General features: G+C 56.8%; 1 protein-coding gene across 3 annotated transcripts in view; it reads right to left on the reverse strand.

The window, feature by feature from the left end:
- AHNAK (AHNAK nucleoprotein) overlaps positions 1 to 14024 on the reverse strand; it is a 112543-nt gene extending 98519 nt beyond the window's left edge. The window contains exons 1-4 of one of the 3 annotated variants that reach the window (XM_074401597.1): positions 13856 to 14024; positions 1511 to 1606; positions 986 to 1142; positions 102 to 289 (exon numbers count right to left, since the gene is read on the reverse strand). In XM_074401597.1, coding sequence (XP_074257698.1) covers positions 102 to 289; positions 986 to 1142 — 345 coding nt within the window. In that variant the 5' untranslated portion in view covers positions 1511 to 1606; positions 13856 to 14024. The remainder of the gene's footprint in view (positions 1 to 101; positions 290 to 985; positions 1143 to 1510; positions 1607 to 13855) is intronic. The other 2 variants (XM_039470553.2, XM_039470548.2) reach the window with 2 other exon arrangements.
- Positions 14025 to 17592: the final 3568 nt, after the last annotated feature.

The following is a 17592-nucleotide window of genomic DNA, read 5'->3' on the forward strand; positions in this document are numbered from 1 at the left end:
AAAAGAGAGGCTCAGAGGCTCACAGAAGGCTCAGGAGTGGGGTCTGGAGGCCGGCGTGGCCGGGGGAGCTCAGGGCACAGACGGGCCGGCAAGGTACTCACCAGAACCACTTCAGAGCTGCGGGAGCTGAAGACATCATGGGTCCAAGTCTGGCCAGGCTCGGGGGACCGGTCGCCCTTGCGGTGCAGCTTCAGGCCCACTGTGTGGTGCCCCATGGTGTTCAGCAGCTGGGTCACCTCTCCCGACTGCAGGTTGTCAAAGTAGATGGTGGCACCCACAATCTGGTCCCCTGAGCAGGGAAGAGCAGGAAGCAGGTGAGGCCCACAGAGCTTCAGGGAAACAGCACACAGCCACCACACACTGCACACCAGACTGACTTCATCTCATGACCACCCTGCAAGGTGGACATGGCAATACCCATTGTACAGGCGTGGAAACTAAGGCTTAGAAAGGCCAACTCATTGGCCGGGCGCAATGACTCATGCCTGTAGTCCCAGCACTTTGGGAGACCAAGGTGGGTGAATAACCCAAGGTCAGGAGTTCGAGACCAGCCTGACCAACATGGAGAAACCCCATGTCTACTAAAAATACAAAAATTAGCCAGGTGTGGTAGTGTACACCTGTAATACCAGCTACTCAGGAGGCTGAGGCAGGAGAATCGCTTGAACCCGGGAGGCAGAGGTTGCAGTGAGCCAAGATGGAGCCACTGCAGTCCAACCTGGGCACCCAAATCTGCAGAGCTAGTGGGTGGGAGCCAGGTGTAAGGTCTCCACTACCCCCACACAACTGCCTCCCCTGAGGACCACAAGTGACAGACACAGAGTGACCAAGGGAGGGCAGGGCTTGGGTACCAACCACCCTGATGCCACTGGGAACGGGCCCTTCGCAGTCACTTGCCCATTTCTGCCTGCTCCCTGCCCTTCCCTCCTACACCCCCACTTACCCCCAACCTTCAGCACCCAGTCCGCACCCTGGGATGACTCACCCTCCTTGACCACCCCAGTGCGGGCCGCAGGGGAGTTCTGCATCACCTCCTGCACAAAGACGCCGTCATCCCTCTGGGCGATGGTCAGCCCGTGGGAGCCACTACCCTGCCAGTTGGGCAGCAGCAGCTCCCGAGTTGTCTCCTCCTCCTTCTCCATCTGCAACGAGGTGAGGAAGTGGAGCTGGGGTCAGTGGGGATGCGAAGACATGAGGGCATGGGAAAGCCAGCGATCTCTGGTGCTGTGAACGCCAGGGGGTGGGGCCATCTGCAATGCACCTGCCCCTGTGGTCGGCTCACCTGCTAGGTGAGGTGTTGGGGGTGGGGCAATTCATCTCGCGTCCTTCCACTGTGGAAGTTCTCCCAAGGCACAGCAGAGAAGAGGGAAAGGAGACAGCGGAGGCAACTGGCCCCAGAGGTAGCCAGCCCTTCTCCCTACCCCCGACGGCCCCAGCCTCCCATCCATACGGGCCCACCCTCCCCCGATCCCATCACCTCTGCCTCTCTCTGCCCCTCCCAGCTACTGACCTTTGCAGGATTCCACTCAGGATCGAATGCCTTGCCAGGAGCCCACCCCGCTTTCCTCTCTTCCCCTTAGTCTCTCTCGTCCGGAATCTTCACAACCTAGGGAAAAGTTCATGATGATCCTCACACTCCAGTCGGCAGTTGGTATGCTCCAAGTCCCCACTCAAGGGACAGCCAGGCACTCTGCTACTCAGGCCAGCCCACAACCGCCATCAACCCGACCCCCACCACCGCCGTCAATTCCACTTGTCCATGACCCTCCAGCCTGGCTTAGCAGAAAGGGGCTTCGGAGGAACCAGACTCGGAGTCAGATCCTGGCTCTGCTTCCTCCTAGCTGTGGGACCCTGGGCAGGACACTTCAGTTTTCTGAACCTCCATTTCCTCATCTGTGAAAATGGAGACAACAGGCCAGGCACGGCGACTGATGCCTGTAATCCCAGCACTTTGGGAGGCTGAGGCAGGTGGATCCCCTGAAGCCAGGAGTTCAAGTCCAGCCTGACCAATATGATGAAACCCCGTCTCTATTAAATAAATAAATAAATAAATAAACAAATAAAAATCAGCTGGGTGTGGTGGCGAGCACCTGTAATCCCAGCTACTTGGGAGGCTGAGGCAGGAGAATGGCTTGAAACAGATGGTGGAGGTTGCAGTGAGCCGAGATCGCAACACTGCACTGCAGCCGGGGTAAAAAAGCAAAACTTCACCTCACAAAAAAAAAAAAAAAAAAAGAAGAAGCAACAATCTTGCATGTTCGAATGTTCTTCATTCACATGTACCGCAAAACCTAAAATGCAATTAAAAGACCGGGCGCGGTGGCTCAAGCCTGTAATCCCAGCACTTTTTTTTTTTTTTTTTTGAGACGGAGTTTCGCTCTTGTTACCCAGGTTGGAGTGCAATCTCGATCTCTTGACCTCGTGATCCACCTGCCTCGGCCTCCCAAAGTGCTAGGATTACAGGCATGAGCCACCGCGCCCAGCCAATCCCAGCACTTTGGGAGGCCAAGGCGGGTGGATCACGAGGTCGAAAGATCGAGACCATCCTGGTCAACACGGTGAAACCCCGTCTCTACTAAAAATACAAAAAATTAGCTGGGCGTGGTGGCGCCTGCCTGTAATCCCAGCTGCTCAGGAGGCTGAGGCAGGAAAATTGCCTGAACCCAGGAGGCGGAGGTTGCGGTGAGCCGAGATCGCGCCATTGCACTCCAGCCTGGGTAACAAGAGCGAAACTCCGTCTCAAAAAAAAAAAAAAAATGCAATTAAGAAAAAAAAAGAATATTAAGGATAAGGAAAAGAAAATGAAGAGAATAAAGAAGAAGAGAGCACCGGCCGGCAGGAGCAGCCTCACATGCACACCCCCACCACATGCTTTTTATTTTTTTGAGGCAGGGTCTGTCTCTGTCACACAGATTGGAGTGCAGTGGCATGATCATGACTCACCACAGCCTCGACCTCCTGAGCTCAAGTGGTCCTCCCACCTCAGCTTCCCGAGTAGCTCAGACCACAGGCACGTGCCACCACAACTGGCTGTTTGTATTTTTGGAGAGACAGGGTTCTGCCATGTTGGCCAGGTTGGTCCGGAACTCCTGGGCTCAAATGATCCTCAAGTGCTGGGACTCTAAGCAGGAGCCCCGCACCCAGCCTCTTGCTACATTCTCAACCAGAGTTGCAAGAGGGCGACATTACTGTGTGCATTTCACAGACAGAGACTGAGTCTCTGAGAACACAGCTTACCCGGGGTACACATGACAGCCCAACTCTGCTGGGCTTGGACCCGAGTCTGTAACTCTGCCTCCCCATAACAGGTTATAACAGGCAGGAGACTCCTCAGAGGCTGCCTCCAGCAGGAATGACAGTGTCCTACTTCCCTCAGCAACAGACTTGGGCCACCCGGTCTCACCCAGCAGCTGAGAGCTCTGGGAGCCCTGCCACCAGCAGCTGCCTGAACAAAGGAGGCCCCAGCTCCACAAGGCACCACCCAAGCCCTAGAGGCTAGAGCCCAGCTGAACCCGCCTAGGGCCATGGTGAGTCGGGGCCCACTGGCTGCCCACACCACGCCCTGAGCCAGGCCCCTATAGGCGCAAGCATTTAGGAACAAATTCACCCTCCAGCCACAGGATGAGCTGTCAGCTGCAGGCACCCTGGAAAGACACCAGGCAGGACTCTGCACAGGACCACAGACTACAGCCACCCACACAAAATGGTGACAGCGGCCACCACTTGAAATGGTGTGGAGAATACTATCGGTCATGGGGAACCTAACCCAAAGCCCCTCCTTTGGCTGTTTACATCCAGAAACTCTCAGCAGTCAGTCAATGCCTGCATACTGGCTGCCTCCATATGCTCAACACTATACTTTGCACTGCAGAGGGAACCGGCCAGGGATGGACACAGCTGGGCCCAGCATCTAATTACATGCTGGCATCAGATGGTGACTTCACATCACTCAAGCACATACACGCCACACAGGGAGATTTAAGACTCAGTTCCGGCCAGGCGCAGTGGCTCACGCCTGTAATCCCAGCACTTTGGGAGGCCAAGGCAGATGGATCACAAGGTCAGGAGATCGAGACCATCTTGGCTAACACGGTGAAACCCCATCCCTACTAAAAATACAAAAAACTAGCCAGGTAGGGTGGCACACGCCTGTAGTCCCAGCTACTCGGGAGGCTAAGGCAAGAGAATGGCTTGAACCTGGGAGGCGGAGGTTGCAGTGAGCTGAGATCTAACCACTGCACTCCAGCTTGGGTAACAGAGAAAGACTCCATCTCAAAAAAAACAAAAGACTCAGTTCCTGTCCCAGATACACATGACGAGCAAGGTGTACTGGCTGTGACTGATTTTGCCGCAGAATATTCCAGAAGGCTTGGGAGCCTTCTGGTGAAAATGAAATATACATGGAGTCCTGAAGGTGCTAGAGGGGACCTCTGAGGATGGGACTGTGTCTCCTGAGAATGTGTGGGCACTTAGCAGTTCCCGACTCAGACAGATCAGCACATGGATGAAAGAAACGCAGACCCCAGGCCCCGACACTGGCTGCCCACACCACGTGTGGGCATTGCCATCTCCCCTTTGACAACTCGGAGTGGGCAATGGGCCTCCTTGTCAACACAGGTGCTGGCTATGAGGTGAGCAAAGGCGCTGAGCCTGTGGGCTCAGGTGCGGATTGGGGAAAACACCATCTCCCCTCTGGCCACAGAGGAGGCTGCGATGGGAAATCACTCTGACCCTTCCCAGGGTGAAACAGCAAAGCTGGGGCTTCAATGGCACCTTGTCTCCCAGTGTCCAACCCTGCAGATAAGGAGCCAGGCAGAGGCAGGGAAGGAAAAAAGATTCTAGACTTCATCTCTCAGAACTGAAGCCACCCCTTCAGACGGCCCGGACACCCCTGTCCTCCTCCTGGGACAGGGCCCCTTTGCTCACCCCGCATCCTGGTGCTGTGCCAGCAGCCATCGAGGGGGAGAGAGCTAGCTGAGCCAGCTCACCCTTGCCCACACCTCGGCCCCACCCTCCCTCCTTCCCCCTCTCCCCAGTGAGTCACTGCAGCTGGCTGCAACAGCTCCAGACCTGCAAAGGGTCGTGCTTAAAACCCCAAGGACAAAGTGTCTCCTGGGCCAGACCCCCAGGTGCCAGAGGAAGCAGGACTCCTCTGCAGACAGGCAGGTCGCTTCCCTGACAGGGCCTCAGGCAGGAGTCCCCTTTGAGGCCGGGAGAAACTTGCTACCTGCCTCAACCCAGGTGGCTCCTGAGGAGGGGAGAACCTATCCTAAGTAGAGACCGATCCATACCCAGCGAGGACTGGAGGCGTAGGACGGGAGGCTGCAGGTTGACCATGGCAGAGCACCCGACGGCTCCCCGGCCAGGTAGGGCTGCCAACCACCCTGCCTGCTCTGGCTCTGGCCCTGCTGTCCCGGCACAGCCTGGAGGGCCTCTCCTCTCATCTGACCTGGGCCATTCAGTTGCGAGGAGGGGCGTGGAGGTACTTAAGGGGATACGGAAGTAGGGGTGTGGGATACTATGTAGCCAGGGTTTCCTGTTCTCTGCATCTGGGTCCCAGCCCTTAGTCTCTCCTCCACCTCTGGAGCCTGTACCAAGCCAGGTGGCCCTTCCTTCTCCTCCCACTCGAGTCAGGTTCAGCCAAGCTTTCCCCAGAGGCTGAGAGCTCTGCCCTGCTGCTACCCAAAGGAGGGTCTTTGGAGCTTTGGGGAATTCTGCACGATTCAGCCAATTGCCATAACCACCTTCGGAGCTAGAAGAGACCTAGAGTCGTGCCACCCAACACAGCAGCCACATGACTATTTAAATTTCAATCAATTAAAATTCCATTACATTAAAATTTTAGCTCATCGGCCAGGCGCAATGGCTCAAGCCTGTAATCCCAGCACTTTGGGAGGCTGAGGCGGGTGGATCACGAGGTCAAGAGATCGAGACCATCCTGGTCAACATGGTGAAACCCCGTCTCTACTAAAAATACAAAAACTAGCTGGGCGTGGTGGTGGCGCGTGCCTGTAATCCCAGCTACTCAGGAGGCTGAGGCAGGAGAATTGCCTGAACCCAGGAGGCGGAGGTTGCGGTGAGCCAAGATCGCGCCATTGCACTCCAGCCTGGGTAACAAGAGTGAAACTCCATCTCAAAAAAAAAAAAAAAAAAAAAAAAAAAAATTAGCTCCTTAACTGCACTAGCCACATTTCAAGAGCTCAATAGCCACAGGTGGCTACTGGCTACTATATCAGCATGGACACAGAGCACTTCCCCCACTGCCGAGAGTTTATGGGATAGTGCTGCCTGTTACTTAAGGATAGAGAGAGTAAAGCCCAGAGAGGGGAGAGAATGGGTATGTGCTGGGGCCCTGGTCCCCAAGCCTGCTAGCCCACAGCAAGGTGATCCCAACAGTTCTTTCTCGTGATAGAAGAAGCGGGGCAGGGCTGGTCGAGGTGGCTCATACCTATAATCCCAGCCCTCTGGGAGGCTGAGGCATGCTGATTGCTTGAGCCCAGGAGTTTGAAACCAGCCTGGACAACATGGCAAGACCCTATCTCTATAAAGAATAAAAATTTTAGTCCAGAAGCAGTGGCTCACGTCTGTAATCCCAGCACTTTGGGAGGCTGAGGTGGGCAGATCACAAGGTCAGAAATCGAGATCATCCTGGCCAACATAGTGAAACCCTGTCTCTGCTAAAATACAAAAATTAGCTGGGCATGGTGACGCGAGCCTGTAGTCCCAGCTACTCGGGAGGCTAAGGCAGGAGAATTGCTTGAAGCCAGGAGGCGGAGGTTGCCATGAGCCGAGATCACGCCACTGCACTCCAGCCTGGCGCCTGGCAAAAGAGAGAGACTGTCTCAAAAAATAAAAATAAAAAGTTTAATTTTATTTTTAATAAAGAAAGAGGAGGGCCAGAGTGGAGACCCCCTAAGGCAGAAGATTGCTTGGAGGGCAGAAAAGATGGTAAGGCCGCTCCAACTGCAAAGGTGACGGCACACACGCATGACACTGTGGGACAGACTGTAATTCAGGCCAGAAGCAGCGAGAGAACAGGCCATCCTGTCACTTCAAAACTGCAGAGAGCATGTGCCAAATGGCAGGGCTCGGCCCATATCCTGCGGATTGTGGCCAAAGCCAAGGAGACCCAGGAGAACTCCAGGAAGCAGATTCTCGACCCCAGCAGATGGCCTCTGCCAGGGGTGACCTCCAGAGGAGCTCCTTCCTCCACTGCCCTCGGAGAACGGTGCCCCTTCCCTGGAGAGCCAGTATAAAGAAAGCCAGGATGGGAACCAGGCCAACTGCACTAGAGACTGCCTTGCAGCCAGCGTCAGTGTCGAGATGACAGGAATTGATATATACACACTCCCCCAGAGACAAGACCACAGGCCTCAGTGCCCAAATGCACCAAACCAGAGGACAAAATACACAACACAGGGGCACACGACTGTCCATCCACACAGCACAGGCTGGACACAGTGGGCGACCTTCCAAGGAGGAAAAAATCACCCCCACCCCCAGTGGGGAGGGCATCAGTGACAGTGAAACCTCCACCCAGCACATCAGCACGAACATGGGCCAATCCACCCACTATACACACAAGGCCCAAGAGAAGCAGTCCCCATCCCAAGAATGAAATGACTCACGCCCAGAGTTAGAGACCCCTACCAGAAGGGAAGCCCCCCAACATTCGAAATCAGGAGGGGAGAGAGGCTATTCAGAGAGACACACCCAGAAGACAGTATGCTTGCTCTCATAAACACTCATCAGAAGGCAAAGAGGAACAGAAAGCTCCACGTTGAAAGAAAAAACCCACACACACAAGTAGAGAGAATCCTACAGAGCACTCTTGTGTGCCAGGGACTGTGCTGGCAACGTCCCACACCTGGGGTCTCATTCAACCCCCAAATGATAATGCTATGTGAAAAGAATTAATATCCTGGCCAGACACAGCGGCTCACGCCTGTAATCCTAGCACTTTGGGAGGCCGAGGCAGGTGGATCACAAGGTCAGGAGTTCTAGACTAGCCTGGCCAACATGGTGAAACCCTGTCTCTACTAAAAATACAAAAATTAGCTGGGCATGGTGGCTCGTGCCTGTAATCCCAGCCACTTGGGAGGCTGAGGCAGGAGAATTGCTTGAACCGGGACCCAAGAGGTGCAGGGTACAGTGAGCCGAGATTGTGCCGCTGCACTCCAGCCTGGGCTACAGAGTGAGACTCTGTCTCAAAAAAAAAAAGAAAAAAGAAAATTAATATCCTTATTTTAGAGATGTGAAAACAGGCCCCAGAGATAAGACAGCTTGCCCAAGTGTGGGACAGAGTTGAAATGCAAGCCCAGAAGTGTCCGACCACCCGAGGCCAACGGTCTTTGCCCAGGTGGAGGGATGAAGGCACAGGGAAGTACACAGGAGGAGACACAGGAAAATCCACAGAGGAAGATGCACAGAAAAGAGATTTACACGGCCAGGCACAGTGGCTCACTCCTGTAATCCCAGCACTTTGGGAGGCTGAGGTGAGCAGATCATGAGGTCAGGAGTTCAAGACCAGCCTGACAAACACGGTGAAACACCGTCTCGACTAAAAATACAAAAAAATTAGCTGGGCATGGTGGTGGATGCCTGTAATCTCAGCTACTTGGGAGGCTGAGGCAGGAAACTCATTTGATCCCGGGAGGTGGAGGTTGCAGTGAGCCAAGGTCAGCCACTGCACTCCAGCCCCGGAGACAGAAGAAGACTCCGTCTTGGGAAAAAAAAAAAAAGAGAGACGTACACTGGCGTGAGAGCCAGAGGGACACCAGTGGGAAACTGGAGAGGCCTCCAAACCCGCTTCCTCACGCTCCAGCCTCAACCCGACCCTACCTGTGGGCCACGAACCCAGAATGGACAGTGCCAGACATCCCAGAGCTGTGCATGTGAGGGGCCTTTTGCTTCTGGGACTTACTGAGGCTGGGTCCCCAGGGGGTCAGGACCCTGAGCTGCCCAGCCCCACCCCACTTCTATCTAGATTTCTCTTGGGTCCCAACAGGGGGAGACAAGCTAACATCTCCTTCTGAGGCTCAACCAGCACCGGACTCCCGCTAGAGGCCGGCGCTGCCAGGGCAAGACAAGCATTTCCACTGCTGGGAGATGGAATCAGTCGTGACAGGGAGACCCTGGGGCCAAAGGAACAAGGAGAAACACAGGGGTGATGTCCCTTCCGGGATGCAGCTGCCAGACTTGTTTAGGAAAAAACATTATGCCCATTCCAACCGAAGCAGAAGTGTGCAGACGTCTCAGAGTCTAAGCCGGCATTAAGGACATTTACAAACCCACCTAGCTAATTCTCGGTGGCGTACAGGGAGGAGGGGCAGGTTAGGGAGATGGAGTCACCAGGAAGAATTAGACGAGCATGTTGCAAAATACAGGCAACTCGGGCGCTGGAGGCACCCCCAGAGAAAGGCACACAAGGAGACACACACAAACACACACACACACACACACACACACACACACACACACACACCATGAACACATGGAGAGCCTCAGCCGCATTCTCCACTCTACACAGCCCAGAGCAGCCTGCAGCCCCAGCCAGCCTTCACCGGCTCACAACAGACACCTGTCATGGAGGCCCCCACACCTGTTCGCCTGGCGCCTGTGTCCCTTGAGTCTGTACCTCCTCCTCTGTGTGTGCACCTGCCAGGCCCCCTCCCTGCTCCCTGCCCTTAGGAGAGGGAGGCACCACCGCAGTCACTACTCCCATGAGGAGGAAGTTTTTCCAGCCTAGTCACTCAGCCCTCTCCTCCCCATCACCCCCTTTCCCTGACCCCTCACATCATGCTGACTTCCAGGGCAGCCCCCCACACCCTGACCTCGCCAGCTGGTTGCTTTCTGACTCTGCTATGATGCCTTTCTCCATCTCCCTCTACCTGGACCATGCACAGCACCCTCCCGCGCTCCCAGTGAGCTCTGAAGACCTGAAGCTCCAAGCTCTCACTTCCAGCAGTCAGGGAGATTCCTTCTTCCCTCCCTAGCCAAGACGGACTCTCCACATTCCTTGTAGGAGGGTGCTAGGGACAGCATATTCTCCAGTGGGGAGTCCCCACACCTGGACATAGAAGCAGGGAAGAGTGGGCCTTTACCCAGGACCACTGGGATTCAGATACCAGCTCTGAGGGTGGCGTCCCATAGGAGAGGGGGTGAAGAAGAACGCTTGGTCTTGCCCTAGGGGGTAGATTACAGTTTGGGAGCTGCCTGTCTGCCCCACCCAAGGTTGCAATCTGGGGAGGGCGCTGCTTGCTCTCCCCCCAGCGGTCGGGCCACGCTACTACAGGGGCTTGGGGCCAGGCCGCTCGGGCTCTGTCGCCAAAGAGCTGCCTGCCCCAGCCCCACCAGGACAAGTAGCGGTAGACGGGATCAGCTCCAGGCACTTCCCCTTCCCCCAGAACCTCCGCTCCGGCCCCCGGAGACCAGGCAGGATGCCCCTCCCCGACAGGCCGTGCGCAGTGCCTTGCTCAGTCTGCTTAGCCAGGACCTGCACCCCCAAGGCTGTCCTCAACCTCCCAGAGGCCTCTGGACACAAACTGCTGGCACAGATCTGTCCAGGACCGAGAAACTCATTTCAGTCCTTACCTACAACCCCTGCGGGCCGGCAGGAACTGCCACCACCAGGGCAGAATGCCACTGCCATCCTCTGCCTCCAAGCCCCTTGACAATGCAGGCAGAGGTGACACATCCAGGCATGCTACAAGGGGATGACCCTCATTCCCAAATGGCCAGACACTCCCACAGGCAATGACACACACCTCACTCAGAGACACCGGCTGTGACATGGTCACAAGGACCTGAGGCCACAGCCGAGCAACTCCTGCAGTGCTCACAGTGACTGACCTAAGACTGCCAGCGACAGCCCAGCCGAGCCCTGGTGGGAACTGAGGCCAGCAGGGACGAAAAGGGGCTTCATTCTTTGGGAATCCTCCTGTGGCCCACCCACCTGCCTCCCACACTCCCACAGGAACACCCAGGAACGCTGGAAACTGGGTACTCAGAAAGCCCTGGGAGTCTAGCTGAGGGCCTGAGCCCAGGGAAATCCCAGCATAGATGAACCCATGGGGGACGAAGAGAAGGAAGAAAGCCCTAGATACCTGCCACTGCCACCTCCCATGTAGCACATTCTAAATCCTCCCCAGCGGCCACCACCCTTCCTCAAACCTAGGCATGCACAGCACGTGGCCAGCCCAGCTCCGGGGAGAGAAACTTTGGGGCCTCCGGAATAGTGGGGGGGAGAGCCACAGGGTTCCCATGAGGAGTAGGACTAGCTCTCCCGGTCCGCCTCTCTGCCTGTCTCCAGGCGGTTCCCAAGTTCCGAAGAAGGTAATGACCACACCCTAGAGACCCACACACCCCTCCGCCCCCACGGCTTTGCCCCAACTCCTCAAACCAGCTCCTCAGGCTCCGGGTGACTGGCTCTGCTGGGACCCGCCAGCCAATTCCAAGTCCAGCAAAAGAATCCAACCTTGGCAGCACTCACCACCTTTCCCCAGGGCTTCTCGAGGGTCAAGATGACTCCAGAGACCCCCAGCTGCCTCCCTGCCCTGGGCTGACGCTGGCCTTCTCCCTCAACAGGCCCCTGTCTCCCACCCCAGGCCCTGGCCATGTCTGGTTGGCACAACTCCCCAACTCCGAGGGGTCAGCTTCTCAAGGAGTTCACAGACCAGGACCTCTGAATCGCTGCGGTGGGCCTCCTTTTCAGCCCACATGACTTATGAGGCTCCCCACGTGTCCCCGTTCTCTGATCAGCGTCCCTGTGCATAGCCTCTTAGCGTCAAAGGCTTTAGAGAGGGGCTCAGACAGCCTCTAACCACATCTGCAGCCCCCAAACCCTGCGACCTGTCCTAGCTCCACTCTCACCCTCCTAGTCCCCTCCCCCCCAGCCCATAGCTCACAGCTCAAAGAGGTGTCCCTAACTGTAGGGGCTCCCCGGCCTCCCCATTCTGCACACGCCACTACCCACGCGGTGCGCGGTGGGCAGCGCTGCTGTCCCTAAGGGCAGGAGAAGGAAGCTTCCCCACATTCAGCTTCTGAAAGGAAGTGAGTGCCACACCCTGCCCCCGGGATTTCCCTCTTGAGGCAGGGATGAAAGTGAGAGCGAGAGCTACTCCCCAGAATTAGCCAGTATGGGTGCAGAGGCCCTTAAACGCCTTCTTCCACTCCCTCAACTTCACTACGGCAGCCCCTCACTGTACTGCACAAAACCGACCCCACACCCACCATGCGCTGCGCTGTGCCGGGAAGGGCAAGCAGAGGGGAGAAGCCCTGCAATCCGAGGTTGGACTCTAACGAAGACGAGTTCAAAACCAATTACTGGGCTCCCGCAATGCCTTTCCACAAACCCCCTCCACAGAGCAGGGCACTCTGCAGCGACCGCACGCTCCCTGGTAGCACCTCAGCGCCACCGTCGCCGCGACCGGAGCCACACCCGGCGAGACCGGCAAGCACACACATCTCACACAACCCTCTGTGGCCTCACTGTTGCAGGGGGGCCAGAGCTGTTTCCCACCTGGTTGTCTGGGCTCGGCTTCAACTGAGAACCCCCATCTGCCCCCTCCGCACCCCTCCCAGCAAGGGGCACACCAGCCCTGCTTGGGCCCCTGGAGTCCCTCATGGTCAGCGCCGCCAAGGGGCTGCGCCCCCACATCCTGGCCTGGGCACTGCTGGGGGGCGCCCGGCCCTGCCAGGGGCGGCTCAGGCCTTCGCACACTGCACGCCCCTCCTCGCTTGGGAAAGCCTTACATAACACAGCTCTGCACACACCCTAAGCACGCCGCCTTTCCAACCCCAGGCGGGACCTCGCCCCGGGCCCCCTCTCCTGGCGCGCACCACTGGAGCGCAGGGTTCCAGCGAACGCAGCAGCCCTCCTCCCACGCCCTGCCCGGCTCCTGCCTCCAACTCCCACACACAGCCCCTTCCTCCTCCCCTTTGCCCCTCACCACTCCTCCCCGAGTTCTGGTTTGAATTAGTCACCGGCTCCAACCACCACATTCCTCAGGCTGCTGGCGCCGGGCCAGGCGCTGGGGCGGGGGCCATCCCGCCCGGACGGGTTTGGGAGTTGGGTGGGGGAAAAGCGCCGCCTCCGAAGGGGAAGGGGCGGTCCCGAAGCCTGGCCGCTGCACAGCACCCCCTCCTCGCCCACCCCAGCGTAGGAATCTCCCTAATTATGTCCCCCTCCCCACCCGTCCCGCTGGGAGGCACATTGCAAACTTCCAGGCTCCGCGGCCCGGAGGTTTTCTGGAGGAAGAAGGAAGAAGATTTTCTGGAGCGGGGAACACGGAGGGGCAAGCCTAGGGCGGGGCAGCTAGAAGGGGCTGAGGGGCCGGTGGTACAGAACAGGGTGGGGCCTGGACGACTCGGGACGCGGTTAGGGGCGGAGGTGCCGGGAGCGCGGAAGGACAGCGGAGGGGGCGCGCGGCGCGGGGGGCAGCGGAGGCGATCTCGGAAACTTCCCCTCGATTAAACACGGGATCCGAACGAAGAAGCCCCTGAGCCACCGCCCCATTCAGGGAGAGGAGGTGGGACAGAAGCCACCAGGCCGGGAACCGGGCGCCCTGCCTTGCAGTGGAGCCAACAGTCCGCCCTCCGGTGAAACACTGAGTGAAGCAAAGCACTTCGGAGCGATTCTCCAACTTTAACTAACTTGCGCCCCAACTCCGGAGGCAGCGCTCCGCTCCCAGCGAGCCACGCGTCGCCTCCCCGGGCGGCCCCGTTAGTTCCAAACTGAATCCTCACAGTGACACCCCCAACTACGCGCCCAGCCAGAGCCCCGCAACCCACCTCCCCCCAGCCGCCCTTGGTGCCCTGGCCCCCGACGGCGCCCCGGTGCGCCTGGCGCCCCTACCTGAGAGCTCAGCCCCAGGGCACAGCCATAGCCGGCGCGGGGCCCGAGGCTGCGGTGCTGCGGCTGCTGGCGGTGACAAGCCCCGGTCCGGGCGGGTCTGGCAGGGCGGGCGGTGCAGTCCCCGCGGCAGAGCAGCTCCGAGTGGCCGGTCCCCCCTGCGCGGAGGCGGCTCTTGTAACTCCGGCTCCGGCGGGCGGGTCTGCCCAGAGCTGTAGGGAGAGGGCGGGGCCGGGCGGGGCCCGAACGGGGCTGGGACTGGCGAACGGGGCCGACCCTGGAAGGACCCGGGAGGGGGCCGCTGGGGAGGGGGGCCATTTGGGGACGCGGGGACATTGCTTTGCCCCCTGCCGCCGTTCACTGCTCCGGTCCTATCCCGGATCTCGATCTGCTCTCTAGCGTGTGCAATGTGTGGTTTCACTGGCCAGAAACTTCTGCAGGCTCCCTGGGCTCACCCTCACAGCTGGAACTGCGAATCCACTTATTTTGCAGGAAGGGCCTGGGGGCTCTGAAGGCGGCTGGTGGCTTGGGTGATTCCGCCGCCACCTCCAGCCGGATACGGACCTTTGAGTTTCTCTCAGCTTAGGCAACCACACTTCAGATCCAAGGCCCCAGCCTCCTCGCTTGGTTCCCAAGCTCCATGCAGCCGCGCCCATTTCTCGCGTTCACTCTTTCTCGGGGCCCCTCAGTCCCTACCCACGCAGAACCGGCTTGGATTCCCACCCCCAGGAGCCGTGGTCACCAGTGCCCCGCGCACCGCCCTGCTGCGCAGGCCGCGGGCAAACCGGGGTGAGGCCCGCAGGCGTTAAGAGAGCGGACCTGACGCCCACCTTCCTCTCCAGACTCCCGCCTCCGGGAGCCGGAGCCCCAGCGCTTCCTCTGCCTCCCATTCCTTCTCCACACCCCTCTACGCGCTCCTCCCCCACCTCGCCGCTTGCGGGACACTAAGTCTCCCATTCACAGCAATTTCCCACAGCCACTTCTAACTACAGGGAGATTTTATTAAACGCTTAATGATGGGGTGCGGGGCCTTCTGGCTACACGCTCCCTCCCCTCCACACTCCCTTTCTCTTCTCCCCCAGGAATTCTCTTATCCTTCCTCCTAGGTGGCCACCCACGGCCCACTCCAAGCCAGTGTCCCCCCCTTTCCAAAAGCTGGGAAAGAGAGACCGCAGGCTGGGGAACTGAGGAGACCTGGCCCAGGCAGGAGCGCCCTTCTTGCTGCAAGATCATGAGTGGGCTGGAGCTGAGACCAACTCGGCCCTGTCCTCTGAAATGGCAAACATGTTTACAGGCTAAAAATACTCAGCAGTCAATTCTGCTGCCAGCCCTGGGGGCTGTGTCCAGGTCCAGTTACCGGTACAGGGTACAGGCTGTGGGGGAGGGAAGATAGCCAGAGGAGCCACAGACATGGGCACTCACATAATGGACACAGAAAGGTGGAGCCACATGTGTAGACATCTAGACAGGCAGAGACAAGTGAAAACACAAAGCAGAGACTTGGGCACCAGCATTTTCTCTCGCTCTCTCTAATACACACACGCAGGTGCCCAGATCATGACTCAACCCCATGGCACAGGCAGCCCCGCCAAAACACATCCCAAGCACACAGTCATGGACCCAGACTTTCCCAAGAATCACCTTCTCCCCGTTTTGTTCTGCACCCCTTATTTAAAGAGCACCTACATTATTTAAAGAAAAAAAATCTAAACTTTTGAACTATGAAACGCTCTAGGAAAAAACAAAAAAAAAACACCAAGGTCAGGTACGATGGCTCACGCCTGTAATACCAACACTTTGGGAAGCCAAAGCAGATGGATCACTTGAGCTCAGGAGTTCGAGACCAGCCTAGCCAAAATGGTAAAGCCCCACCTCCACTAAAAATACAAAAATTAGCAAGGAATTGTGGCAAACGTCTGTAATCTTAGCTACTCAGGAGGCTGAGGCAGGAGAATCACTTGAACTTCTGAGGCAGAAGTTGCAGTGAGCCAAGATTTCACCACTGCACTCCAGCCTGGGGGGCAGACTCCATCTCAAAAAAAAAAAAAAAGTACAAAACATAGATGTCTCCCTCCTCCCTTATCCCAGTCCCTCTCCCCAAAAATAACCATTGTTAACAGTTAACCAAAGGATTTTTAGCTTTATGAATGAATCATCATTTGGTTCCTTGAAAGAGCAAATGTTCCAGTGTTCCCGGTGCATATTAAAATAGAGGTTGAGCCAGATACGGTGGCTCACACCTGTAATCCCAACACTTTGGGAGGCCAAGGCAGGCGGATCACGAGGTCAGGAGATCGAGACCACCTGGCTAACGTGGTGAAATTCCATCTCTGCTAAAAATACAAAAAAATTAGCTGGGTGTGGTGGCACATGCCTGTAGTCCCAGCTACTTGGAAGGCTGAGGCAGGAGAATCGCTTGAATCCATGAGGTGGAGGTTGCAGTGAGCCAACCAAGATCTCGTCGCTGCACGCCAATCTGGACAACAGAGTGAGACTCCATCTTGGAAAAAAAAAAAAAAAAGGCTAGGCACAGTGGCTCACGCCATGGTGAAACCCTATTTCTACTAAAATACAAAAAATTAGCTGGGCATGGTGGCGCACGCCTGTAGTCTCAGCTACTCGGGAGGCTTGAGGCAGGAGAATCACTTGAATCCAGGAGATGGCGGTTGCAGTGAGCCGATATCGTGCCACTGCCCTCCAGCCTGGCAAAAGAGCAAGACTCTTGTCTCAAAAAAAAAAAAAAAGAAAGAAAAGAAAAATCGGCCGGGTGTGGTGGCTCACACCTGTAATCCAAGCACTTTGGAGGCCAAGGCGGGCAGATCACCTGAGGTCAGGAGTTCAAGACCAGCCTGACCAACATGGTGAAACCCCGTGTTAAAAATAAAAATAAAAAATAAACATAAAAAGCAAAAGAAACAGGAGATTACTTACACCTAGGTTGGAAACACAGGCTATCTGCAAAAATGGAAATGGGGGTTTAGGGGAGCTGCTGGGACAGAAAAGGAAGAAGAAGGTGGAAAGGCACGAACACTGCGCCTTCGCCTCAACTGAATCAAACAGCAGAGGCCAGAGTCCCAGGCTCAGAGCCAACTTATCTGCTCCAGTGTTTGTTCTGGCCACCCTCTTGGTCAACAGGGAAGAAGGCAGAAGGGAGGAGTTGGTTTTTGAAGCAGCCCCAGAGCAGAGATTACTGTCCGAGTGCTTCATTCAGGGGTATGAGCGTCAGGATTACCTGGTGAGGGGTAGTTCTGGGGATCGGCTCTTGCCCCATTCAACCGGAAGGCTGGAGAAGGCTTAACCTCAACCCTACCCTCTAAAAAAACATGATCCGGGCTGGGCATGGTGGCTCACACCTGTAATCCCAGCACTTTGAGAGGCTGATGCAGACAGATCACAAGGTCAAGAGATCAAGACCATCCTAGCCAACATGGTGAAACCCCATCTCTACTAAAAATACCAAGATTAGGCTGGGCGTGGTGGCTCATGCCTGTAATCCCAGCACTTGGGGAGGCCGAGGCAGGTGGATCACCTGAGGTCAGGAGCTTGAGACCAGCCTGGCCAACATGGTGAAACCCCATCTCTAAAAAAAAATAATAATAAATACCAAAAATAGCCGGGGGTAGTGCCTCGTGCTTGTTGTCCCAGCTACTCAGGAGGCTGAGGCAGGAGACTCACTTGAACCCGGGAGGCATAGGTTGTAGTGAACCAAGACCTGAGCCACTGCACTCCAGCCCCATGAC

The sequence above is a fragment of the Saimiri boliviensis genome, chromosome 6 (assembly GCF_048565385.1).
Source record: "Saimiri boliviensis isolate mSaiBol1 chromosome 6, mSaiBol1.pri, whole genome shotgun sequence".
Classification (NCBI taxonomy): Eukaryota; Metazoa; Chordata; class Mammalia; order Primates; family Cebidae; genus Saimiri; species Saimiri boliviensis.